The sequence below is a fragment of the Juglans microcarpa x Juglans regia genome, chromosome 6S (assembly GCF_004785595.1).
Source record: "Juglans microcarpa x Juglans regia isolate MS1-56 chromosome 6S, Jm3101_v1.0, whole genome shotgun sequence".
NCBI lineage: Eukaryota > Viridiplantae > Streptophyta > Magnoliopsida > Fagales > Juglandaceae > Juglans > Juglans microcarpa x Juglans regia.
Genome location: NC_054605.1, coordinates 19987868 through 20014330, shown reverse-complemented (window position 1 = coordinate 20014330; position 26463 = coordinate 19987868). Strand labels below are relative to the sequence as shown.

The window sequence follows — 26463 nt, the reverse complement described above, 5'->3', positions numbered from 1 at the left end:
GAACATTATTTTGTTAAAAACATTGGTTTATATATATATATATATAATTTGGGTCGGGCAAACGGGATAAACCTCGGACAGGCTAGGGCCTAGTCTGGTTCCCATCCCCTAGTGCCCAAATGCGTGCAGACATTCACCCACACGACCCCAGTCTATCCCAAGTAGGGGCCCAAAGGGTCAGATGCAGTGGCCCACCGCCCACCCTGGTATACAGGAAACTAATTTACTTTTTTTCAAAAGAAACTTAGTTTGTGATTTCTCATTTTTATGGTTTTTTATTTTCAGATTTAGAAGATTTTTTTTTTAACTTTCATAATTTTGTATTAATTTAATGTTGTAGAATTTATTCTTACGTGTTATGTTGAGTTTATATTTTTTTTAAGTTTTATTTTTAAGTAAACTATGTAGTGTCTGTGTATGACTTATTATGATGGGGCAAATAAGATCCAAGTCAGCAATTTCTGTTATGAATTAATGGAATTTGATCAAAGGGACAATTTTAATATGCTCATTCTCTTGAAAACAGTTGGGAAACTTTTTTAACTTAGGGCTTCAAATCATATCACAAGAGTGAAGAGTCATCTACGTAAACAAAAACGGCTGCAAAACAATTGGGTTGGGCCGGTTTGAAAAAAATATAAAAATTCGAAAATCGTTCCGTATATTTGTCTAAGGTTATGTTTGGAGAAGATAGATGAGATCTCATAATTTCTTTCATAATGATTACTTAAATATAAAATATTTTTTAATTTTTAATTTTAAAATTTTTCATTTAATTATTATCTAATCATTACAAATTTTTAAATAAAACATAAAAAATAGTACAATTTTTACAAATTTAAAATAAACAAAATATTAAATAATTTTTTAACTTTATAATATTTTATTTAATTTTAAGTGGTCTTTGAAGTACCATGATATAACCATTTTGAGCGTTTGAGAGCATGAAAATCTCCTAAAATATAGGTCACCATAGCAATTTCCAACCTAATTAATTGTTAAACTGTGAGTTAGGTGTGGTTTGGATAGTAAGTTAAGATAAAAGTTAAAAATTAAATAAAATATTGTTAGAATATTATTTTTTATTATTGTTATTGTTTTGAAAATTGAAAATATTGAATTGTTTATTATATTTTGTGTGAAATTTTTAAAAAGTTATAATGATGAGATAGATAAAATGAAACATTTTTACCATCCAAACAGTGCCTTAGAGATGGTGAGGCAACCAACACTAACCCTGCTCAGTCAATGTTAGGTTCACCTGGAAACGGATTGTTTGATCGCATTGTTTTGCTTGCAAATGGATTTGTCATGCATAACGGATCATTGAGCCTTCTAGAAGAGAGGTTTAGGTTGACTGGCCATTTCATTCCACCACATGTTAGTGTGCTTGAATTCGCTATTGAGGTCATAGAAAGCGTAGTCATTAAAACCTCAGAGACTCAGCAACCGAAGTATATCTGAAGAAACAAATGGCCAAAAAAACAAGGATGAAGATCATCAAATAAGGAAGAAAGAATACTCTAAAGATGAAGAAGCAAAGCTCCTGTTCATCCAAAAAGCTTGATTTAAGGAGGTTCTGATACTAGGACAGAGATTTTGTAATGGGGACAATATTTATGAGTGCTGGCAATGAGCAAGGGCAAGTGGCCTTACAAACCAGAATTGGGTTTTTTGGCCTTCAGCCCCTCACCTTCATGCTATCTTCCACAACCGAAGGCCTACCAATTTTCTTGGAAGAGAGAAGAATTTTGATGAATGAGACTTCAACTAGAACTTACAGAGTATCTTCTTATGTGATCGCAAACACCCTCGTCTTTCTCCCTTTCCTTTTAATGGTTGGTCTTCTCTACACAACCCCATTGTACTGGCTTGTTGGTTTAAGGAGGGAGATCTATGGATTCCTTTTCTGGTGGTTTGGATGGTTCTCTTGATGTCTAATTCTTTTGTAGCTTGTTTTAGTGCTCTACTGCCAAACTTCATCATGGGTACCTCTGTGATTTCAGGGCTATTGGGCTCCTTTCTATTTTCTGGGTATTTCATATCAAAGGAAAACATACCTCGTTATTGGATGTTCATGCATTATTTGAGTTTGTTCAGGTACCCATTTGAGTGTTTTATAGTATGGAGGAGAGCAAGGGAGGACCAGGTGCATGATATTTGAGGAAGGACAGCGCAGTTTGAGTGCAAATGGGTTTCTAAGACATCAAGGCCTTCAAGAGTCACAGAAATGGAGCAATTTTGCGTTGATGTTGAGTTTCATTATTGGGTATAGAGTGCTCTCTTTTTTTCATTTTGTATTGCAAGATTTCATTTTTTCTAGTACTTTTTCTTCTTCTTGCTTGCTCATTATCATTTGCCTACAGACAAAAACTACATTGAATTGAAATAAGAAAAAAATACCAATAATCTTTTCCCATGCACACGAAAGAAATTATGAAAACTGCACAAGAACTATAAAATTAAGAAGCAAAATCTAACAACATTAAAGAAATTCATTCTACTCTTACAGGATCAGTTGCCTTAAAACTTCATTAGGAGTTTTTTTCTCATACAGAAATACATGCATCACAACTTACCACAAACTGAATTTGGAGACTCAAATGCACCAGGAGGAACTGGGTGAAATTCCACACCAAGCGGTGGACCATCCTCTCGATAACGACCCCCCAATTGCATCTTAACAGCAGTGATAGCAGCATTTTCAATTTCGCCCTTCACTTTGAAGTATCCTGATGGCTTATATCCCTTGATTTTTGCACTATTTGTGTTTATAGGCGTAATGTTGCCATTGCGTGTTAGGTATCTAGAATCTTCCCTATCATCTGGATCCTCAGCTTGGGAAAACAACCTATCTTGTGAAGATGAGCTACTTTCTGAAGATGTATTGTCTGTGCAACTAACAGTTCCTGTATAATGACTCCTATGCTTATAGGTGAAACCTGCAGCCCGATAATCATTGCGATAGAGCCTTTGACTTTTAACTTCCCTAGGATCATCGTTCCTGTAATCTCCATGTGTTGTGCTGCCCCATGAATCCTGTCCAAGCCCGCTGCCGCGATCCTGAACAACACCACTTGAATGATCTTGTCGTCCACTAGGACAAGCTTCATCTCTCAAAGATTTTTTTGTCTTTTAACCTCCTGTGGCAAAACCATCCAGATATTTGCTTTTCTGTCAATCCTATCTGCTCTGCAAGCTGGGACTTCATTTCTTCCGTAGGATACTTGTGCTCTAAGAGAAATTAAAGAAATCTCCTTTCAGAAAAATAAATGTCTAGACACTAAGCCAGAAGCATGAGATAAGATATGATAAGCGCAGTGGCATACCATTATAAAAATTTTCCAAAGCCATAACCTGGCTGGTGTCTTGAGCCTTCTTTTCTTATCTTTCTTTGAAGAAACTTTATACTCTTCAGAGTGCACTCCACTTGATTCTAAGCACGAATGGAAGAGTAATAAAGAAACCTTAGTAATGAGGAAATAATTACCATAATATCTAAAGAGTATTGGATAGGTGTAAAAAAGATTGCAGCAACTTAAGTGCTTTCCACGGGACATAGGCCCTGGGGCTTAATTAAACATACAAGTTATTCCAGGAAACTTCATCACTTTCTACGATGACATAAAATGATTTCAGAACAAGAAAACAACATCCAAGCTTTTCCCCTCTGCTCACCAATAAAATAGTGAAGTTTACCACTGGAACTGGAAGAACAATTAATGTTTTATCAAAGAGAAATATTATACATTAGATACTATTCACTCCTACACCCCACACATATAGCTTTTTCATAAGGCGCGGGGGTGTTTTTCATAAGGTATGGCGTGTGGGATGGTGAATAGTGACTAATGAGAAGAATTTTTCTTTATCAAAAGAAAAAAGCTACTCTTCCCCCTGGTAGCTCTTGCTGGGGGCTGTCATTGGGTTTTTTTTATTTTTTATTTTTTATTTAGTGATTAAGTAAGTATTTTTTTAATAATGTTGTGATTTTTTAAAAAAAATATTTAAAAATGTTAAAAAAACAAGTGTAAAAAAAGCAAAAAAAAAAAAAAAAACAAAAATAAATTAGCGGGAGCCCCCAGCGGGGGCCGTAGAGCCACCCTTCGTCAAAAACTCTTGATCCTAATGCCAAAAATGTTCAATATGTATGCTAAAATGTAAGAATAGACATCACATTTGGTGATATTTGTATAATTGTCTTTCACAGTGCTTACCACTGTGGTTACATTAATTTATTTTCCATCTTATCGTTTGTTATATTACATTATGCTTATAGTTGTTGCGCTTGCACAATTATGTCTGCTTCCAGAACTGTAGGTTATACCGGCCACACTTAGCTCACTCTTCCATAACTCAAGCAGCTAACCAGGTTCCTCATTTCTGTACAAGGCTTCCTAACTCCATACAAATCTTCAATAGGATCATTCCATAAAATTCAATTTTTTATGATTATCATCGTGAAACAATTTGACAATTTTTATGGGGATGATGAAAAAAATAATTGCTCTGAATACTTCCATACCCACGATCCCTATCACTCCGCACTTCATAATGAATGCCAATGTAAAAAACAGAAATTCCTTGCCCCAAGACCACTTCAGTTGCTCAGAAATAAAGAAGGAAAATAATGCAGTTGATGTTAGATTTACCCAACTGGAAGTCACACGAAGAAATTTGCTCAGTTGGAACTTTGAAAGTACTTTAATTTGTTTAGAAAGTAACATTTATAATGATTTTAGCTCAAAATAAATCAAGACAAGAAGCCTGAAAGCACTTTCCAAACAATGCCTAACAAAACTTCTACTCTACTTATTTGCTTCGGTCATATATTGAAGCGAAGGTCATGGTAGCAACAGAGGCGGTCATGTCTTCTGATGATGAAGATGAATTATCCAGCTTCCCTAAACGTGAAGATGTTGCACAAGATGTATTCTTCATTTTGGCCTTATATTCCTGGACTCTGATGTCTTCTGAATCCAAGAACTGAGAAAGTATGCCTGGTTTTGTTATCTCCTCATCATTTACATGTATTTCGCCCAGTAGCATTCTCACAACAGTGGACATGGATGGTCGGAGCTTTGGCATGTCTTGGGTGCAAAGAAGACCAATCTTCAGAAAGCTGCAAGCCTCCTCAACGTTGGACTCCTCATTCAGTGACGTGTCCACCAATCTCGGCAGCTCCCCCTTCTTATGCAGTTCCCATGCCTGCAATACAACTGTCTTTAATAAGTTGGGCATGCTCTCAACACTGCCTCATATTCTTTTTCCCTTTATTTCTTTCTCCCATATGCGCGGTAATTTTTCTAATAAATTAATCGATCAAAGCAGTGCTTTCCACTAGAACTTGGAAGATATGAAACCAATTAAACCATTATTTACCCTTCCTTCCTTGGCAAAAAATGGTGCCTTTCCTGATTTGTCCTCTTAGTCATGACACGATGAGCTAACACTTTAATCATGATGCCCCATTTCCTGTTTAACCGACAGCAACTTAAAGACCAACAGTAATCTAGATACCTAACAGAGAGCTTAAGAGTAACTATAATTGCTTTCTATAGTTTTGAAACAGCTTTTAGTGACACAAAAGGATGTGAATTGGTTTCCAACCCTTTTGGACTTACCCTAATGAAAGCATTGCATAAAACTTCCATTTAGAACTTCTACTACTAGGTAAAACAATATAAACTTACCAAAGAACAAGTTCATTCTTAAAAACACTAAAGGAATAGTTGATAGAGTGGGTCCTCATCCAACACTCCTATTAGACAGATCTCATTCATAAGGCTACCAATTTATCCTTTAAGACTTCTTTATATTGGGAGGAAAAAAAAAAAAAAGGCTCAAGTCCTTACCCTTTCCAGTAGATATTGTTCTTCAGCTGGTAACCGCCTGTTTGTGTTGCACCTCCCACTAACAATTTCTAAGAGCAGAACACCAAAGCTATAAACATCCGATTTCCTTGTCACTTGACCACGCATTGCATATTCAGGTGCCAGATAACCTCTAAAGAAACCAAACAAGGCCACTTGATCTTATAAACATCATCTAATGAAAGTGGATAAATTTGGTGAGAGACGAAGCGAGAAATCCAAGAAAAAAAACTTGCCACTTTGAAACAAATAACTTGTTTTGAGGGTTGAACGAGTAAAAAAACCTTTTTATGTCAACAATTTCTCATAGGTAGGTTGGCATAGCCAAGCAATATATAGTTGAGGCAGAATGTGAAATTGAACATGAAGAGTTTAGAACTCCAATCAACATACTCACGCTGTTCCAGCTACATGTGTACTAATATGGGTCAGGTTAGGTGGAATGAACTTTGCAAGACCAAAATCTGAAATTTTGGGCGTCAGGTCTTTATCAAGGAGAACATTACTCGCTTTGATGTCTCTATGAATAACATGAGGGTGGACGTCTCCATGAAGATATGCAAGCCCCCGAGCAACACCAACACAAATTGTATGCCGTGTTTGCCAACTGAATTGGATGCTACTGTGGCCTCCACCTAAAAAGTAGAAAGGGAGACTAAGTCATAACATGTACAATTAATGGATTCCTACGAAGAATAAACAATTGAATTACCAAGAAGTGTTTGTGCAAGGCTGTTATTCTCGAGATAGCCATATACCAAAATCCTGTGGTTTCCTTCCACACAGCAACCATACAACTTGACCAGGTTCTCATGCTCCACTTCTGAGATCACCTTTATTTCTGTCAAGAACTCCCGCACCCCTTGCTTTGAGCCAGCTGACAATACCTTTATAGCAGCCACACAGCCATTTTTTAGCCTTCCCTGTTCAATTACAATAATTTTGGAAAAGAAATAATGAAGTGGATGACCAAGTATTCCTTAAACTATATAGAAATATATAATGTGCAATCACCTTATAAACCAAACCAAATCCTCCCTCCCCGATTTTTTTTGCTAGACTGAAATTATCGGTTGCAACCCGCAATTCCTTGTAAGTGTACAAGTTAATATTCTTGATGCCTGAAAGCTCTGTAGACATGGAAACAAAAGAAGCTTTAGCATTCAAGCATTGGTAGGATGTCCAACAGGTGTCTGTTTTGAGTAAATCTATTCTCATGCTCCAAAGAACACAAAAGATGGTTACAGTCTCACATACATGGTATAAGAAATATAGATTTTTAAGCATTTAAAAGGAAGGCTTAGGGGATGCTTGGGGAATGAGATGAGATGAGAAATTTGTAAATAGTAGTGAAATAGTTTGTGAATAGTAATGACATAGTTTGAGTTATGATGTTTTATGGGGTTTTGAGAAAGGAGAGAGAAAAAATTGAATAAAAAAGTATTATAAAACTAAAATATTGTTATAATATAATTTTTTATTATTACTTTTGTTTTGTGATTTGAAAATGTTGAATTGTTTTTTATATTTTGTTAGGAAGTTTGGGAAAGTTGTAATAATCAGATAAAAAAATTGAAGAGTTGAAATTGAAAAGTATTTGAATCATGTTTGGGAAGAAAATGAAATGAGATGAGATGTGATGGGATGAGATGAAACCATCCCATCTTTCAAACAACCCCTTAACTTCCCCCTAGGAGAGAGGAAGGTGTTTTTTTTGTAACAAATTACACAAAAATCTCTTCATTAACAAGGTACATTAAGGCATAAAACAAGAAAAAACCAAAAAACATAATCCTATTCATCCAGTATCCCAACAAGAATTATTTGAAGTAAAAATCACAGCTGCAATTCCAAACCTACTAGACAGCCAAAATCCAGGTCCAATAAGGAACACAGGTTATATGATCTTGTTGACGGGTCTGGGATTGTTAAGACGTTAAGTTTTCTACAGGTAATTGGAGGATAGTGCGAATGGAGTATCTTCATAGTAGCTCGCTATGGGGGAAAGGCTCATTTGTTTTCGGAGATGAGATGAGATGAGATGAGATTAAAGTTAAAAAGTTGAATAAAATATTGTTAGAATATATTTTTTAATATTATTTTTGTTTTAGGATTTGAAAAAGTTGAATTGATTATTTTATTTTGTATTAAAAGTTGAAAAAGTTGTAATAATTAAATGAGATAAGATGAGATGAGATGAGATGTTTTCTGAAAACAAACGAGGCTGTTTTCGAATCTAAGCTGATAAAAGAATAAAGTAGTTAAAACATGTACCTTCATCACCTTCAGTTGCTTGTTTACCCAAGGAAGCCCCTTTTTTACTAGAACAGAAACAGAAACAATTCATCACCAACTTCTTGTGTTTATCAATGCTCACAATCAATCAAACCCCAGCCCTGTCAAGGTAAACAATTGAAAGCAAACCTGTCACCAAGCCCATAATAACTACATATAATTTCAGTTTCTTTGAATCATCTAGAGAGAGAGAGAGAGAGATGTTTTATTTTGATCATGAGTCCGCAACTGAACTCGAAGAAGGTTTTCCTCTACTTCAACCCTGGATTGCACCCTTCGTAACAGTAATAAATCCAGCAAACTATATGTGATCTAAACCATGACACACCCATAATAGCTTATCAAACATGAGGAACTTACAAAGACCGGCAAAAGTAGATACCAGCATAGGGTTTAGATGTCGGCATGCCGCAATGAACAGAGAGAAGCAGGAAACAGAATAAGAATGACCATAAACGATCGCTTGTTTTGGTTGCTGAGAAAAACGAAGGAAACTCAAATTCTAAATCTTTGAAAGAAAACCAAAAAAAAAGGGGGGGGGGGGAGGGGGGGGGGGGGGGGGGGGGAATTTCACCTTGTATAGTCTTACTCATTTCTCATATCTCGGGGGAAAACGAAAAGGAAACTGCTAAAAAGGGCACTTTCTCGCTAAATAACAGAGAAGGTTCTCACTGAGAATTCATTGCAAGTGAAGAAGCTTACCTTGGTAACTGTCCTTCCAGCAACGTAATTGAGAGCTGAGAGATGGTTGAGTTTGCCGTGATTTAGAATGGGAGGCTTGTAGTTTCTGGTTTTTTCAGGAAAACACATGTGGCTTGGCTTGTTGAGGACAGAAGGTGTAAACTTCGCGTTGCCTCTCTAATCTTCGATGATGAATCATGAACATGAGAGTTTGTGAACACATTACACATACATAGGAGTCGAAATTCAGTCTTGACCAAAATTATAGACCGCAGAAAAGTTTCCACTCCATGTTAAGTAAAACCAACTGCAACGGCAAGAAATTGTCAATACAATCCACAAATCATTAACCTTTGCTTCTAAATTAATTAATGGACTGCCTAAAAGTCAAGAAGAGCCGAACACCCTATTTGGATTACAAAATGATTTCTTCTCATTTTATATCATTTTATCTATCTAAAGGAGGCCTAAAAAATATATGTCAAAAGAATTTACAGGCAATATTCCCTTGTTAACTCGCCTGCTGCTCTAGTCATGGAGATAGGATGGATGCTTACACACTATGTAATAACTGTCTCTCTTTTTTTTCGAATTCAGAATTTTTACTTTGATGTAAGCAGAATCATTACAAGTTTAAACTAATGCGTCTAAATAAATTTAATTATTTATATTATATTTTTAAGACGTGGTATGCCAAATTTATGTCCCATCGCATGGATTTATTTTTCTTTTCTTTGGTGTATTTTCATTTCGAAAAGACAAACCATTGAATTGAATTATTGACAGTAGCAATTCTATTGGAACCATCGTCAAAGTCATGGAAATTTAGTGTATTTTCATTTTGAAAAGAGAAACCATTGAATTGAATTATGGACAATAGCAATTCTATTGGAACCACTTTTGACAAGTATCAAAACGACTCATTGACTTGGTTTTCAGAAATGGACTTTTGATCTCTTTTGATTACCATTAAAGATACCATTCCATAATTTCCATTCCTCATTTGGGATCGTTTCAAAGTAAGAAAGGGTGGAAAGTTAGAGGTGGGGTAGTGACAGGAGAAGAGAAGGTGGACGATAGAGAGGTGATAGGACTTTATGTTAGTGAAATACATAATAATATAATAAAAATTATAATAAAATTAATATTCAAACGAAATCAGTTTAGACTGAGGTACGGAAATATCACTCTCTTTAAGGAGATTCAAACCCTCTGCAGTGTACAAAATTTCAAATTAATCGGTGCAACAAAACTCTTTTTAACTTGATTTTTCTAAAATACAACAGCCTAATTGATCGTTGTATAGTTCGAATCAACTATGCACAAGTGGTTAAACTCAAAGGTCCACTAAAAGAACACCTCTCTTTTGTTTGAAAAATTCTCAAAAAACAAAAAAATATCTCAAAGCACTCTTAATATTATACAATACGCTTCCTTTGATTTTTCTTTTCTGTCTCTCTCGTACATTCAAGAGGCCAAACAAAGTATTAACAAACACACACACAATGTCCAGGATGTAACGAGGGCTTAACGATCAAAAACAATAAAGTAAATTAAAAGGCCATAACAAATGGCTAAATGAAGACAACGACTACTAAAACCAACGGAAAGAAAAATATTATTAAAAATACTAACATTTCCCTCACAATTTTTAATAATAATATATATATATATATATATATTTATATAAGAGATACTTCTAGACAATGAAGAATTATTATGCATCATGAAGGTATACTTTACTTTAAACCCTCACTTAGTGAAATAAAAACTTTTACTTCAGAATTAGTAGTAGTCTCAAACTTAAACTATGATTACTTAAGAGAAATAAAAAATTATTATTCACACACAATAACCCAGATGTTGACACGAGCTTTATTAACCAGCACATTATGGCACCATTTTTCATTGTTGAGTTAGAAATAATCGTTGTTTTTTAGACTTCCAACATACAGAACTACCACTCAAGGTAAAAACATAACCAATAGTTGAAAGAGAATCACTGACAAGGTATTCCAATCAGCATCACTAAAACCTTCAAGTACAATAGGATACCTTTTATAAAACAAGCCATAATATTTTGTACCGGATAAATATTTCATTATCCGATTCATTGCATACCAATGATCTCTTCCAGGCTTGGTAGTAAATTTACTAAGTACTCCTACCGCATAACTAATGTTAGGTCTAGTACAATTAGTCGCATAATGTACACTCTCAATTATGCTAGCATATTCCACTTGATTAATCACATCATTGTCATTTTCTATAGAAAATAGATGAACACTAAAATCAAAAGGAGTAACAACATGCTTGCATCCAATATAATTATATTTCTTCAATAATTTTTCTACGTAATGCGATTGATTAAGAAAAATACCATCACAGTTTGTTAATTTTCATACCCAAAATAAAATTAGCCCCACTAAGATCTTTCATAACAAAATGGTTACAAAGCATGCTTTTTGTTTCGCCTATAATATGCAAATTAGAACCAAATATCAATAAATCATCAACATATAAGCTAATAATAACATGTGAATTTTTTCAAAATTTATGATAAATACATTTATCACTTTCATTTGACTTATAGCCATTTTCAATCATGTAGGAGTCAAATTTCGCATGCCATTGTTTAAGGGTCTGTTTTAAGCCATATAGAGATTTTGTCAACTTATACACTTTGCTTCCTTGCCCAGGCTCTACAAAACCTTCGAGTTGATCCATATAAATTTCTTCATCTAAGTCCCTATTAAAAAATTTGTTTTAACATCCATTTGATGAATCATTAAATTATAAATTGCTGCAATGACAATCAATAATCTAATGGATATTATTCTTGTAACTGGAGAAAAGTGTCAAAAAATAAAGGCCGGCTTTTTGTTTAAAACATTTTGCAACTAGTCTGACCTTAAATTTTTCAACTGTTCCATCTGGTCTAAATTTTGTTCTAAGGACCCATTTACACCGTTTGGATTTGCAACCCGGAGGTAATTCATCTAATTTTCAAGTTTTGTTAGAAATTAGTGAATTCATCTCATTATCCACGACCTCTTTCCAAAATACAGAATCAGATGATGCTAAATCTTCTTATAAATTCTTTAAATTTTCCGCAATATTGTAAATATAATAGTCGGGACCAAAATCTTTTTCAATTCTAGCTCTCTTACTCCTCTTTAATTCAAATCTCTTCACTTTCTAGAGAAGTAAAAGAACTAGTTTCAAAAAAATTATTTTTTCTAAATTCTTGAAGGAATGTCTGAATTAATAAGCATAACATTCATCAACTTAATTAACGTATTATTTTTACTTGATTGCAAACTTCACATTTTTAAAAATCTTTTATCAGTTTGGGAATTAATCCTAAACTACTCATGATAGCAACATATATAATATTGATATGACATAAACGTGCATGCCAAAAATCTAAAGAAGTAAACACAAACATTCGATGTTTTATTCTCAACATTCAATTTAAACATATCATCACAAACATAGTTAGTGCCCACAAAAACTTCATTTTTTGTTATAACAAAATTATCGGATTCAATAGTTTGTTTGAAACCTACTTTGTTGAGTAAAAAATTTGACAACAAATTTTTTCTCATATACGGTGTATAAAACACATCTTCAAGCGTCAATATACACCCAGAGGTGAATTTCAATTCAATCTCACCACTCCCAACAACCTTGATTTTACTAGAATCACCGAGTATAATTTCTTTCTCTACTTCAAATGGAGTATAATTTTTACACAAACTTTTATCATAGCAGATATGCTTATTGGCACCGAAATCTGTCCACCACCCTTCAACATATTGAATAGGGTTTATTGATATCTCTAATGCTTTATGTGCATTTTTTGATTGTAGGCTCCATCTGAAATCTCCTTAAAATTGTTAGCGAAATACACAATAATGTAATAAAAATTATAATAAAATTAATATTCAAACGAAACCAGTAGTTTGGATTGAGGCATGGAAATATCGCTCTCTTTAAAGAGATTCAAGCTTTTTGTAATGTACAAAGTCTAAAATTAACTGGTACAGCATAACTTTTTTTACTTGACTCATGCAAGATATAACAGCCAAACGGATCGTCGTATAGTCCGAACCAATTCTGCACAAGTAGTTGAACTCAAAACTCCATCAAAAAAACACATCTCTTTTATCTGAAAAATTCTAAAAAAAAAAAATATCTCAAAGCACTATTAATGCTATACGGTAAGCTTCCTTTGATTTTTCTTTTCTATCCCTCTTGTAGATCCAAGAGGCCAAAATCAAATAAACACACACACATAACAAATGGACGAAGCCGACGTCCAGGATGTAACAAGGGCTTAACAGTAAAAAACAATAAAGTAAATTAAAAGCCATAACAAACGGTTAAATGAAGACAAGCCCGTTAACCAACGGCAACTAAAACCAATGGAAAGAAAAATATTATTAAAAATACTAACACTCCAAATTTATTAAGGAAGGACACGCTAAAGAAGAAGAAAACGTTAATTTTACATGACCCCACTTAAATTTTTTAAAATGAAAAAAAAAAAATTATAAACTTGTAAGTTCATACTAAACATGTCAAGGATGTGAAAATTTAATGTGATCAAAGTAGTAAATTTACGAGGATGAAGTTTTTCTTTCAGGAGTTTATGATACTATTAAAACGATCTAATGGTATGAATTTCCGCCGATCCAAAACAGAATCGGTCACATTTTTATTACTTTACTCTTCCAAAATTTAAAATTAGTTGTGAGCAAAGAGATGCAAATCTAGGATGACGGTAAAACTATGTCATCAAATGTGCATCTTTCTCTTTATTTTTCAATCCCTTAAACTATTATTTTTCATGCCATATGGAAAACATGAAGCCAAGCAGTCAATAGTATATCAAGTTCTACCTCGTTCCATTTTGGTAAATAGGCCTGACTATTAAAGGAAACCATCAAATAGGACCTGTAATTGATATCTTATTTTATATTTCCAAATCATAATTAATATCTTATTTTATATTAGACCTTTTAGGATAATTCTAGGTAGTTTTTTAATATATTAACCATTTTAATATAATTTAATAAAAAATTTTGATGAAGTTTTGTTAAAAAGAAATTGCGAGGATAGTATTGTAGTTTTTTAAAAAAATTATGTGCAGTCAATTTTGCGTATTCTTTGCGCACTCTACTGATGTAATTGATCGTGTATTAAAAAAATTGATACAGCCAATCACATTAATAAAGTGCACAAAGAACACGTAAAAATGATTGTATATAATAAATTTATGTAGTTTTTGAAGTTTGGCACAAAATAAACATCCTATTTGCATGCATATCTATTTAAAAATAAAATGAGAAGTGATACCGTTACAATTATTTATAATTATTTCATAAAAATAGAGTTTTTGAATTTAAACACATTGAATTAAAAGAAAAGGTCAATTTTTTTTTAAAAAAATATTAAAAGCAGCACTACACTTACCAAAAAAATGTTTCAAATAGGTGTCCCAAAAAGTATATTTCACTTTCTTACTTTTCTTTTTTCATGTATTTTTTTAATCATCATAAACATTTAAAAAAAAAAAACACTTTCTAATCACTAAGTAAAAAAAAAAATCATTCAGGACACTTTTTAAATCTCAAATTCGGGAATCCAAAACATTTCTCAAAAATTAATGTTTTACCGAGCTGTTGTACAAAAATGATGTAATATTAATAATTTTTATTTTTGTTTAAATAGTGTTATATGTACATTCATAATATTATACATATTGAATATATGTTTCATTAATATCAAATTTTTAACTCAAATTTTAGAATTTTCACTATTTCAATAGCACTGACACATCAGTAGGTTATGTGTGTAAAATAAGTATAGATAAAATTTTTAATTTTCGTTTTCGAGATATATTGATTTGATTTTTAAAATTTTTATGTTGATATATGGTTATCTTGGTTATCTTATCTATGTGTAAACAGTAGCACTAGCGTCGATTATTGAGAACAGACCCGATCCAAATAAAGTTTCGGGCGGAGGATCCGGATCCAAAGATGCATACTGTTAGCTGCCACTGCCGGTAACCGGAGTATGATTCCAAGCTTCTATTCTCCGATAAACTGATTCGATCATTTGCTTTGCCATGAAACTAGACCCACACCTCTTCTAGTCCAGGGTTTATTCTCTCTCTCAATACCAGCATGCCTTATCAACATCGCACATCGCCGTCCCCGCGCAGATGGAGGGTCCTCATTCTCGCCTCCTGCCTCCTGATCGGTATATCCGGGTTCGTATTTGGCATCGCGGCGATCCTCAGCTCGAGCAGCGTGTCGTACAGATGCTCTAACGCCGAACCAGAGTCTGTCCGAGTGGTTTGGGAGAGAGGCGGTGGCGGTAGGATTGACAACGGGATTGGTGATGGGGATCCGAAGAGGCACAGGTGATGGGGTTCGTTGGCATTCAGACTGGGTTCGGATCAGTGGGTCGCAGGCGGTCCTTGCTCCAGACTTGGATGCCGTCCGATCGTCAGGGGCTTAAGCGGTATTGTCTTTTATTCCTCTGATATCAGTTTTTAAATTTTAAGTATTCAAAATCATCTGTACGTGTAGGGACACATGTTTTAAAATACAGAAAAATTCCATGATCTTTTTAAATTCAAAAAAGTAAAATTAGAACTGTTAGTATAAAATTATGGGGCAATGAAGGATGGATGGGCAGCAAAGCATGAAGAGACCTATGACTATTTAGAATGAGTGAATAATTTGTTATGCTTCTATGAGGCAAATTTTAATTTTTGCAGTGTTATTGGAAAGGAGCATAAATGAATAAATATCCGTATCTTTTGTTGAGATAGAAAACATTCTTTTATCCGAGGATCCAAATTAAATTTTCAGAAGCAACATTTTGTATTAAGCCGCATGCAGTGTGCTCGTTCTTGTTCGACGCTCTTAATGATCTGTGCTCTTTTGTTTCACAATGAATCATGTTAATATGACATTTTTTTTCTTGCTGCTTTTGCTTACTCGATTTTGGAGCCGTAAATATTAATGGGCTTCAATTGAAGTTAATACTTATCATCTATTTCAGCTGTCAGTAACATTGGTCGTTTATTTTAATCAGTTTATGGATTGGATTATGGCTTGCAGCTTAGAAGAAGCAACTGGTTTGGCTTTCAGGTTTATCATTGGTAGAACCAATGATAAATGGAAGATGTTAGCGCTTAAGAAGGAGGTAGAAGAATATGATGATTTCGTGCTATTGGATGTTGAAGAGGAGTATAGTAAGCTTCCATACAAAACGTTAGTGCAAACAATAATATAATGGATATCGCCTATGGTTTTAGTTGATTAGTGTGAAATCAAAACCCTCTTTTTTCATTGCAGGTTAGCTTTCTTTAAAGCTGCATATGCACTTTTTGATTCTGAGTTTTATGTTAAAGCGGACGATGACATATATTTGAGGCCAGGTGACTGGCTTAATAAGGCTTATCCAAATATATTTATATGCTTTCTTTCTGGGATTTTCTTTTATGGATTTTTTCTGCATTTGTTTAATCACTTGATTAATTTTCAGATCGCCTCTCACTTCTCTTGGCAAAAGAACGCACTCATTCTCAGACGTACATTGGGTGCATGAAAAAGGGCCCTGTTTTCACTGACCCTAAACTCAAATGGTTAGTCCTGTTTTCTTCGTTTGAGGTCCATGAGTGATTACATTTGGCTGCATTTTGACCTCATGTCTGGGAGATTGTCAACCCCTCTTTCTTGTCCTCCTAATATCTTGCTGCTCATTTACGGAAATACCACACACACGGGGCAAGAGTGATCAATTGCAATAGTAACTACATTATGCTGCTGCATATAAGAAAGTGGATGTGCAAAAATCTTATGACATTATCTTAATGATGCAGATCTTCGATCTTTCTGTATTACTTTCTGTATTAGGCATACCTTTGAAATTATATGATTTAAATTGAAGAGGCTATATCTGCAATGATACATAACTTGCATCTTCTGTGTAAATTATACATGCTGCATCTGCTAGTACCTTGTATTTATTTTCTTGTTATCAAATATGGATCTTGTCAAATCAGTTAACTTAATGCAGGTATGAACCACTATCCTATTTGCTTGGTATGGAGTACTTTCTTCATGCTTATGGCCCCATATATGCACTCTCTGCCGATGTTGTTGCGAGCTTGGTTGCTCTTAGAAACAACAGGTAAGTTTTGATCAGTTTCTGATACTCCCATATAATGACAGGCCTTTCCCATTCCTTAAAGTTCTCCTGTATACCATTATTCACAAAAAAAGAAAAAACTAAACTAGTGTTGCGCGCTTGGGCATTGCTCTTGTATATATCTCGTATACTTGGGCTCCTGTATATGATCAATAAAATTTTGTTTACCGATAAAAAAAAATCTCTACCTTGTATATTGCTTTCTCCATCTTGTTCAATGTTACAGTTTTAGGATGTTCAGCAATGAGGATGTTACAATTGGGGCATGGATGCTTGCAATGAATGTCAACCTCGAGAACAATAAAGCACTGTGTGAACCAGAGTGTACACAAACATCTATTGTATATTGCTTTCTCCATCTTGTTCAATGTTACAGTTTTAGGATGTTCAGCAATGAGGATGTTACAATTGGGGCATGGATGCTTGCAATGAATGTCAACCTCGAGAACAATAAAGCACTGTGTGAACCAGAGTGTACACAAACATCTATTGCCGTCTGGGATATTCCCAAGTGTTCAGGTTGGTTTTCCCCCTTTCCAAATAAACAATAGAATTTACTATTGAAGAAGAAAAGCCAAGGTCAAGGTTTTATTCTTGTAGTCTATATCATTTCCTCACTGCCACTTTAAATTTAACTGCAGACGCTCAAATTTCATGATTTGTGTAGATCCCTCAAACATGTCCACCTGATGCAGGCTGACTAACTGACTATAATAAATAACAGTATACCGAGGATTTGGATTCTGATGGAGATAAAATTGGTCGCTTTTGAGGCACCTATCCTTTGGCACGCAGTTGATAGTGGTTATAATAGTAGTAAGAACAAAAGTAATCATTACAGAAAGTTGGAGTCATTGCAAAGGACGATTAGAAAAAATTTGAGTGACCTTGTTCTTGATAAAATGTAACAACAATAAAGGCACGAGCCTTTGGTACAAGATCAATCTTAGTTTCATATTTTCACATGCTGTAGAAAACATCAGAGAATTCACGAGAATGAGGAGGATAGTATTATTCATGATATCGCTTTTCATGCAGGGCTCTGTAATCCGGAAAAGAAACTACTAGAACTTCATCAAAAGGAAAGCTGCTCAAAGAGCCCAACTCTGGCATCTGATGACTAGCACCCGTAAACTGAGGAGGTAGTTTGAAGAATTGCTTGCTCCTGCAAGGTCTTGCTGCGGTACTGGATGTTGTTCTTTCCACATTTTTATTTATTTATTTATCTTTGGTTTTGTAATCTATCCTTGCTAGATGGTAAAAGAAAATAGAATTTTGTACTATACGGCTTTAGACCTAATCTTCCGTGAGAGTCAAAGTTATAGTGTAGACAGGTAGCATTAGAGATTCGATGACCCCTGTAAACTCTCATTTATTTAAATCAAATATCATTCTTTTAAAATTTATGTAGCTTGCATCAGCTTCCATAACACTCTGCTGTTAAAGTGTTGTTTTTGTTGTGATTAATATTATCTTTGTTCTCCCGAGGGTGCGATGCACAGGATCGGAGTTTACTCTACAGTGGTGGGCCCGAAGGGCCCTGCCTTGGAGAGGTTTCTAACATTAAGATAGATATATATATATATCTTTGCTCTCAAGAAGTTGATATACTATATTTCTCAATTTCGGTGTATAGCTTACATAAATATAGTTAAATGAGGCTGGACCAACAGTTATTTTTATTCTTATTTTTTGAGAAAGTCCAACAGTTATTTATATACAAGAAGGTTTTCCTGAACACATGTGGGCCCCACTAATCTTAGACAGACCGCAAAAATATAAAAACTATCCTTCAATGGAATTGGTGATAGTGCCTTTATAGTGCCAAATCTTGAGATGTTAAAAAACTGTGAAATAGATAATACAATCTCAACCGTCAGGTTTTAACAAAAGCCCAAAAGGCTTTGTTAGATATCAATGGTAATTGGAGGGTGTAATGTGTGTGTGTAGTTTTAGGTGTAAAGTGTAACGCTTGTTAGTTGGTCGGAGAAAATTATATTGACTATGGAAAAATGCAAACAAATTATTTCAATGTTTCAAGCACCATGCTACGGGTTTTTTGTAGTTGAGCTAAGTAGCCAATGCACATAAGAAGATTGATCAGACGAATGCCATAGCAGATTATCTTTTTTTTTTTTTTTGTGCCTTTTCTTTATGCTCTGAAAATGTTTTTGTTAATATTTTTCTGAAAACACAACAAAACATGTTCCAAGTTCCCTTTTTTTGGGGGGGACTCAATCCAAACACAGCTCAACTTTCCTTGGGATGACTGATGAGCATAAGACTCAGAAGTTTAGAGAAAGGGGCTACTCTGAGGCTTGAGCCCCATGTGAAAATGTGACTCCGTGTCTTATCCATTTTGATTTCCATGTTATGGGTGCCCATATTCCGACAGTTCATGAATGCTTCCATTTCACTATATATGCATCATATCCTGATATGCCAATGTATGCGGTTGGTATGCTTGCCTGTAATTATTTTTATGTAATATGCCCAAATTCGTTAGATGCATACGGTTGACATTCTTAGGATCCATATCTGCTATGCTTCCCAACCGCCATTTCATGGTCCCCAACAGACATGATGCATTTAAAACATGGAACTGCTACAATAATTTTTTTCTCTTCTTTCTCTTTTCTCTTGCTGTTTTTAATTGAAGATCATCATTTGATGCTTTCCCAAGCGAATGGGAAAGGAAAACACTTTTTCGTTTCATACTACTCTGCATTAGATTTGTGAATTGGCAGCTTCTGGAACAGACATGTAAAAACCCATGTCCTATGAGTTTTATCTTTTATCTTTTATTCTGGTTTTGCAAACTTTAAAATAGTAACAAGAATTTTGATCCAACTATGGTTCTAGTAACTAAATTCAAGATATATCAGAAAATTTTGAATGTGGGGTGACTTCTGAATTGATCAATCTGCATGAAAATTCTTTGGACTGTTAGATGGGCAATAAGCAAATTCAGGACAAGTTCAGATGTGAGGGATCCATGCCATGGATAATAAAAAAAGAAAAAAATAAGAGAAAGGATAATGAATCCAGATCGTCATGATGAAAAGTTATCAAAAAAGGATTGGACGTACTTTGGAATCAAAGCTAATCATCTTTGAATATTTATCTTTGGAGTGTTTGAGAAGAATGTAGTTGAAGTGAAGTTTTCAACTCCAAAGGAGCTGAATGATATTCTAGTTATTTCCAAATCATTAGTGGACTAGTTGAGTGAAAGAGTGCTGCTCAAGGGAAAAAGGGCCTCTCTATAATTATAGCTCCTTTGATTTGTCCATCAAAAAGCAATCATGCAGGACCTATCGAGTAATATTTTCTACCCAATCATTAGGGAACATAACATTGTTGTCGGAGAAAAATGTTGGGGTCAAGAGGCTTTTCAGCTGAGGATTATGACCATACGAAAATCATTTCAAATTCTAATGTGACACTTGTCTTCTGTTTGGTGGAGATTCTCACAATTCTATTGGGAAATTATCATATAAAGTATCTGAAAAAGCTTATCCAAAATACATAAATAGTGATAATAATAGCTTGCTTGTGCAGGTTGGAGCACGCATTTTAGGTTCGACTCTATTATATTGGGAACCAATGCATTAGATCAACAGGTAGTCAGTCAGGGTGGATCTGCATTTTCTTCTAGGATTTTCCGAAAGAAAGCAAACCCAAATGAAAGAGAGCCATTAATGCGAGGAGGACCAAAGATTAGGAGCAGTACAGGAAAACCAGTTCGTTGGAGGATGCCTTGTATATTTAGATTGCCTTGGGAGCCAAGTTTGTTGCTAGACTTTAATGTAGCGACCTTCAAGTACTGTATATTTTCTGAGAAACAGACATATACCAACAAAAATGCAGAGCTTGGGTCAGATACAACCCATACTAAACTTCAGCACTTCTGAAAATTATAATTGACTAGGGCCATTTTAATGTGTAATCCATTGTCATAAGCATTGTTATAAAAACTACAAACAATGCCAAGAGGGGGGAAATAAAGATAAGAACAGGAAGTCTAGAGAGGATTACTCAATTCTCGAACTTACTTTTAGTTACATTTGCTTTGCTAATTTTCAGGTCTTGTGTTTTTGGTGTCTGCAGAAAGCAACTGATGCCCTCTGGCTATAAAATCCCGAAAGTAAGATGTTTCTAAAACCATCATTGATAAGATTCTGTGGAGTCAATGAAATACAAACGTGATTGTAAAAGAACCACTGATCTTAGTGGTCTCCACTTCATTACATGCATGGTCTCTGCAAGGGGTCAAAACTTTGAGCATTTCAACGACACAGAGAGGGAGGCTTTCTAAATTTGTTCACGCTTTAAATTGCAGAAAGTCTCCAATATGATTGTCTGACCTCCTAACTCAATGGCCATCAGATGCCCCTGGAGCTCCTCTTTTCTTTCAATGACCAAATACTGAGTATATACTCCTTTTTCGCAGACACAGATGTATAAACTCTGCCAGTTCCATATTACGAAGTCTGATAATAGCGGTTCCTGGCCGGTATGCTTTATTTGCTAACCATGTACAGTAAGTTGAGCAAAATTTTAAATTTTGTGGGTTTTCACTTAGAGAAATACTTTAGTTACAAAGTGATTATATGATAATAAACTCACAAACTGACATTATTTGATGTGGTATGTCATATCAGATTGTATAGTTACTAATTTTATTATAAAGTAGATTTAAAATATTCTAATAAGTCACATCATTTTATGAATTTATTTTTGTGAAATCCTTTTCTATCTAACACATGTTTCACATTATTTTACTAAGGAACTCGCCATCTCTTATCGATTCTCTTAGAGATGAGCGGCCCTGCCATTATGTTGTCGGGCTGTTCATATAAAATGATCAAAATACGAAATGGATACAATGAAAATAAACCACCTTCTGAGAAAGTTACAGCAATATGCAGCCAAAGGTCCACAACACATGAGCAAGGAATCTCACACAAATCATGCACCGTCACGGGTCTACAACACTAAAATGGAATGAAGTGTCAACGTAAAGATCCTGCCAAACGTGCACCGCCTTGAATAGAATATACGTATTTCGTTTTGATTTTCTCTACTCTATTAATATTTGAATTTCCCTTACTAATCTTCATTCATCATTGGCTGTACAAACTAGAAGCGTCACTTTTTAACTCTTGATTCCGGACTCCTTGTAGCTCATGCACTGTATATAAGAGGAAGGAATATGTATATATATGGCTGTTTGGTTGTCGAGAAACTCAGCAAAAACCTCTTGAAAGAAAGATTAATAAAGAAATGACAAAGATCGAAAGAAGATAAGGAAACCTTATAACGAGTGAAAACAATGACTAAACCGTATAAGCACAGGACAAAATAACAGCGCAGCCATGAGAGGAACTCATCGAAACTCTTTCGCTGTCAGGGCAGGAATCCAAGGTGCCCTTGGTTATGGTAATGTCATCCAGTCTACATATATATATATATATATAATCATATTTTTTCTTGAGCTTTTTCTGGTTTGCCAAGCATGCAAGATATTTGAAAATAACTGAGATAATCTGTAGTCTTAAATATATGATTTTGTTTTTCATTGATGCGTTCCTTTGCTCGAGTGTTGAGATATCAAAGCCTAAAATGTGAGCTGTCTTGCTTTCTTTGTGAAACAAACCAATCTATCAACTGATCCTTGAAATGGTTCTGATGACTGACACTTGCGATCATTGTGTCTGAAAATTCCTAAAATTATGCGATCCGTACTCATACAACCTTTTTTTTATCCTTACTCTTACAACTTGAGGATCCTCACATGCAGACATTCTGGTTTCTAGTAGTCTTGGATTATATCACTCACATGGCACTCGAGCTTCCCGGAAATCGGAGGTTCTCTCCACCCTCATATAATTTATATACCTTCTTCATCTTCTTTTATGCATGCATTTAAATTGGTGTGCTTTTAAGTAAGGTCTCAACTATTCTTGCTTCCACTCTTGTATGTTCCTATTAAATAATGATCGAGATGGCTCAATTTGATCAGCACCGTTGATCAAAAATTTATTTACTATGTCCTACATGTGCAACACATGTTCCTAATTCTTTTATCATTGCCATGTGGATTCTCTCCCATATTGAATATTATGTGGTGGACAAGACAGGAAGCTTGCAAATGGTAACACAAAGTCAACATTTTTTGCAGAAGAAGCTTTCGTGTCAATATAATTGAAAGGAAAACAAGAGCATGGCATGATGGTAGTGCTTAGCAATCAATTGGACATTGAAAAATTTATAGAACTTCCAGAAACAGCGCAATGATAAGGCCTAATTTCAATATAAAAAAAAAAAAAAAAAAAAAAAAAAAAAAAAAAAAAAAAGGTGGATAGGAGATGAGAGAAATGGAAATGCCAGTTAGACAGATACAGAGTTCTAGAAAAGGATTCCACACTGCCAAAGTCCTTCCCCCACAAGACCATCACGTGCCCTTGCAACTCTAGGACGAAGTCCCTTATCCACGAACATTATTCTTGGGAGAGAGAGAGAGAGAGAGAGATGCTGCATTGAGCTCCTTTTTTGGCTCTGCACTGCCAGTTTCCACGACAATTTCAATTAGAATGGCCCAAAACTCGCAACACAAAGTTAAACTTTATAGGGTTGGATCTGCATTTTGCCAATAAAGTAAGGTGCAGAAAAATATAGATAAACAAGCTTTTGACTGACCATGACGAAAATCCATCTCTTCATCCCTTCTTTCTAAAACATTACTCTCATGCGATGAACATGCAAATTCTGACCCCCATGATTAGGATTTATATATGTAACCGTACTCTTACACTCTTTTTTTTTACTGTGCTATTACACTGTTGAGGTTCCAAAGTCCGAGACGTTCTTAGTTGCGGCTACACTTCCTTGTCACTCGATCCCTAATGGGAACTCAGATCCTTCTAAATTGCAAATACTACCCTACAAGGAAATTAACTGTATTGTATTGTCTCATTTATCACTATTATCTGTATGGATCTCTTGAATAACTTTGAAGTTTAATACAAATTGCAAGAGGTATTCATCTACCTCTTACATTTTTAAAATTCAGATAAAAAAACTTAAAGATTCATAATCCAAAGGCATGATTACATGGTTCTGACTGTACAAAGTGTCATAAAGGGCAACAAGAGCACCTAATTCTGATACAGCTTGTATAAAAATATAAAGGCCCCTCACAAAAATTTAGTGATGGCTGGGGTGGGTGAAGTGAACCCAATATTCCAAAGTTGGTGGCCGGCTATATAATAATAATTTTTTTTTTTTTTTTTTAAGTGAGTCTCAAAATTTATTCAATTTTTTTTTTAATAATGGACTCTAAAATACAAATATAATTTCTCATGACATATATATCCTACATGTAATTTATGTACGAAAATATATTAGACATGAGAAAAGCCCCCACAGGATGCATCTCTGTGGGTAGTACAGTGAAGCTTCCCCTAAAAAGATGAAATGCTTTGAGGAAAAATAATTCTGGAACCCATTAATATCTCATACTGAATTATTATACTTTTTTTTTTTTTTTTCCTGGTAAGTATCTAATTTATCATACTATTAATTATACATACACCCGGAAATTAACCAACCAGATTTTTTGCATAATGAATTAAGTGATCGGCAGCCAATTAAAGATGCAGGCCGTGAGCCTTCATATTAGGAACTATTAACATGATCCTTATTGAGTTGAGCACTACTTATCTTGAAACCCAATTTAGATAGTGATGTAAGAATTTTTGTTTTTAGATAAAAGTTTAAAATATTATTTTTTAATAATAATATTATTATTTTAATAATATTATTATTTTAAATTTTTAAAAATTTAAATTTTTTATTATATTTTGTACAAAAATTTAAAAAAATTATAAGAATAAGATAAAATGAGATGAGAATTTTGTATCTTATCTCACTTAAAAAAAATTATATAAAATTTATTTTTATCTAAAAGCTAAGCACTGAAAATTGGGTTTCAAGAAAATACTGCTCAACTCAATAAGGATCATGACGTTGGTCTTCTTATTTCCATATATTTATTAATATTTTCTTCGGAGAATCAGCGATGCTGAACGTCAGCTACAAGCAAGCAAAGAAGAGTAATATTATTCATTATTTTAACTTCTATCATTTTATGATCTGACATTAAGTAATTATAAATTATTTATTAAATTTTATTTATAAACTTATCATTTAATATCACATCATAAGATGATGTAAAGATGATAAAAGTTGAGATGATAAATAAATTTTTTCATAAAGAAATTAAATAATACGACGTGACAAGTTTTTTTTTTCCCGAAGTAACACACTAATCATCTCGATATGAAAGCATTTAATCATTTTTCATCGTTAGAGTTAAGGGTTTGGTTGCACACAAAATTACTGATTAATTATAGGTATTATTAACTTATAATAATGTATTAATTACATTAATTATCCTAAGCTCCTAAGTTTGTGTATTGTTTTTGAGTCGTGATGTATGTTTGATTTGGTCTCAAACACAGGCAAGCTTAATAATTAATAATTTTTTTTTTTTCTTGGGGTGCAATCATTATATTTATTTTGTAAATTCATAAAATTATTCAGATTCAGATGCTTGCTTGTTTTTTCAAGGGTAGATGAATGGATTTAATTGCAATAAAGAAGCTGTACAAATACAACGCCAAAAGAACAAAGAAGGCGGCACATGACAACCTCCAATTAACTACAAGAACAAGTCGACAACAAGCTACAACATATTGGATCCAGATGCATCCATTACTAATTAATGCTGTACACATGAAAAACATTGTCCTGAAAATTCTCAAAAATATTAATTACCGCTGCAGATTATTTTATTTCTTAAACCAACCTATACTATTCAAGACCTTTCTAAATTGTCAAAAGTATATGGTCTGATTGACATAATTTTTAATCTTCAAAATAAAAATCTAGAGTTCGAAACCCCATTCCTAAATGTATCAAAAAAATAAAATAAAAATTTATTATCAAATTTATCATAATTATTAATAATTTAAAATATAAATATTATTAGAATTGATTTGGACAGTGAAACGAAATGAGATGGTTATAAATAAAAGTTAAAAATTAATTAAAATATTATTATTATTTTAAAATTTTAAAAAGTTTAATCTTTTATTTTATTTTATGTAAAAATTTAATAAAATTATAATAATAAAATAAAATGAGATGTAAAATTTTATAAATCCAAAGAATCCTTGGGATACAAAGAGAGACTTGTAAATGAATTTTTTTAATATCAAAATACGGGGAAAATATTTTTGTAATAAATCAATTTTCATCTACCTGGCTTGATTTGGATTGCCTGGTCATCATTATCCCCTTCTCTGCCACCACTCGCCTC

General features: G+C 33.9%; 2 protein-coding genes, 2 long non-coding RNA genes and 1 pseudogene across 10 annotated transcripts; 3 read left to right on the top strand and 2 right to left on the bottom strand.

The window, feature by feature from the left end:
• Positions 1-588: 588 nt before the first annotated feature.
• On the top strand, positions 589-2408 carry LOC121236788 (annotated as a pseudogene).
• A 724-nt stretch (positions 2409-3132) lies between these two features.
• Positions 3133-3811, bottom strand: LOC121236789. Its single transcript, XR_005934808.1, has 2 exons — positions 3330-3811; positions 3133-3234 (listed from the first exon to the last, which is right to left on the bottom strand). It is a non-coding gene; the product is annotated as an uncharacterized LOC121236789 (long non-coding RNA).
• An 858-nt stretch (positions 3812-4669) lies between these two features.
• LOC121236786 (cold-responsive protein kinase 1-like) lies at positions 4670-9186 on the bottom strand. 7 transcript variants are annotated; one of them, XM_041133242.1, is made up of 8 exons: positions 8871-9181; positions 8551-8643; positions 8148-8269; positions 6888-7003; positions 6586-6796; positions 6271-6508; positions 5856-6006; positions 4670-5208 (listed from the first exon to the last, which is right to left on the bottom strand). In XM_041133242.1, the coding sequence occupies exons 3-8, from the start codon at positions 8218-8220 to the stop codon at positions 4813-4815; spliced, it is 1185 nt and encodes a 394-aa protein (XP_040989176.1). In that variant the 5' UTR covers positions 8221-8269; positions 8551-8643; positions 8871-9181; the 3' UTR covers positions 4670-4812. The 7 variants fall into 7 exon arrangements, with proteins under 7 accessions (XP_040989176.1, XP_040989172.1, XP_040989175.1 ...); XM_041133238.1 differs by having other exon boundaries at positions 8148-8297; positions 8529-8643; positions 8871-9180; XM_041133241.1 differs by having other exon boundaries at positions 8529-8643; positions 8871-9180.
• Positions 7760-8287, top strand: LOC121236790. The gene is made up of 2 exons (XR_005934809.1): positions 7760-7889; positions 8097-8287. It is a non-coding gene; the product is annotated as an uncharacterized LOC121236790 (long non-coding RNA).
• A 5649-nt stretch (positions 9187-14835) lies between the features above and the next one.
• LOC121236785 (probable beta-1,3-galactosyltransferase 14) lies at positions 14836-18483 on the top strand. The gene is given in 8 exon segments (XM_041133236.1): positions 14836-15278; positions 15281-15383; positions 15989-16141; positions 16226-16308; positions 16416-16515; positions 16950-17063; positions 17458-17600; positions 18120-18483. Coding segments are annotated over 8 exon segments (1017 nt in total). The 5' UTR covers positions 14836-15043; the 3' UTR covers positions 18206-18483.
• Positions 18484-26463: the final 7980 nt, after the last annotated feature.

Excerpts from the sequence above, each read along its gene's own strand:
- LOC121236786 (XM_041133242.1), bottom strand. The coding sequence starts at position 8,220 with ATGAATTGTTTCTGTTTCTGTTCTAGTAAAAAAGGGGCTTCCTTGGGT. Across the intron at positions 6,509-6,585 it reads CCTTGCACAAACACTTCTTG|GTGGAGGCCACAGTAGCATC; the intron begins GTAATTCAATTG and ends TCTACTTTTTAG. Across the intron at positions 5,209-5,855 it reads AACAATATCTACTGGAAAGG|GCATGGGAACTGCATAAGAA; the intron begins GTAAGGACTTGA and ends GTTGTATTGCAG.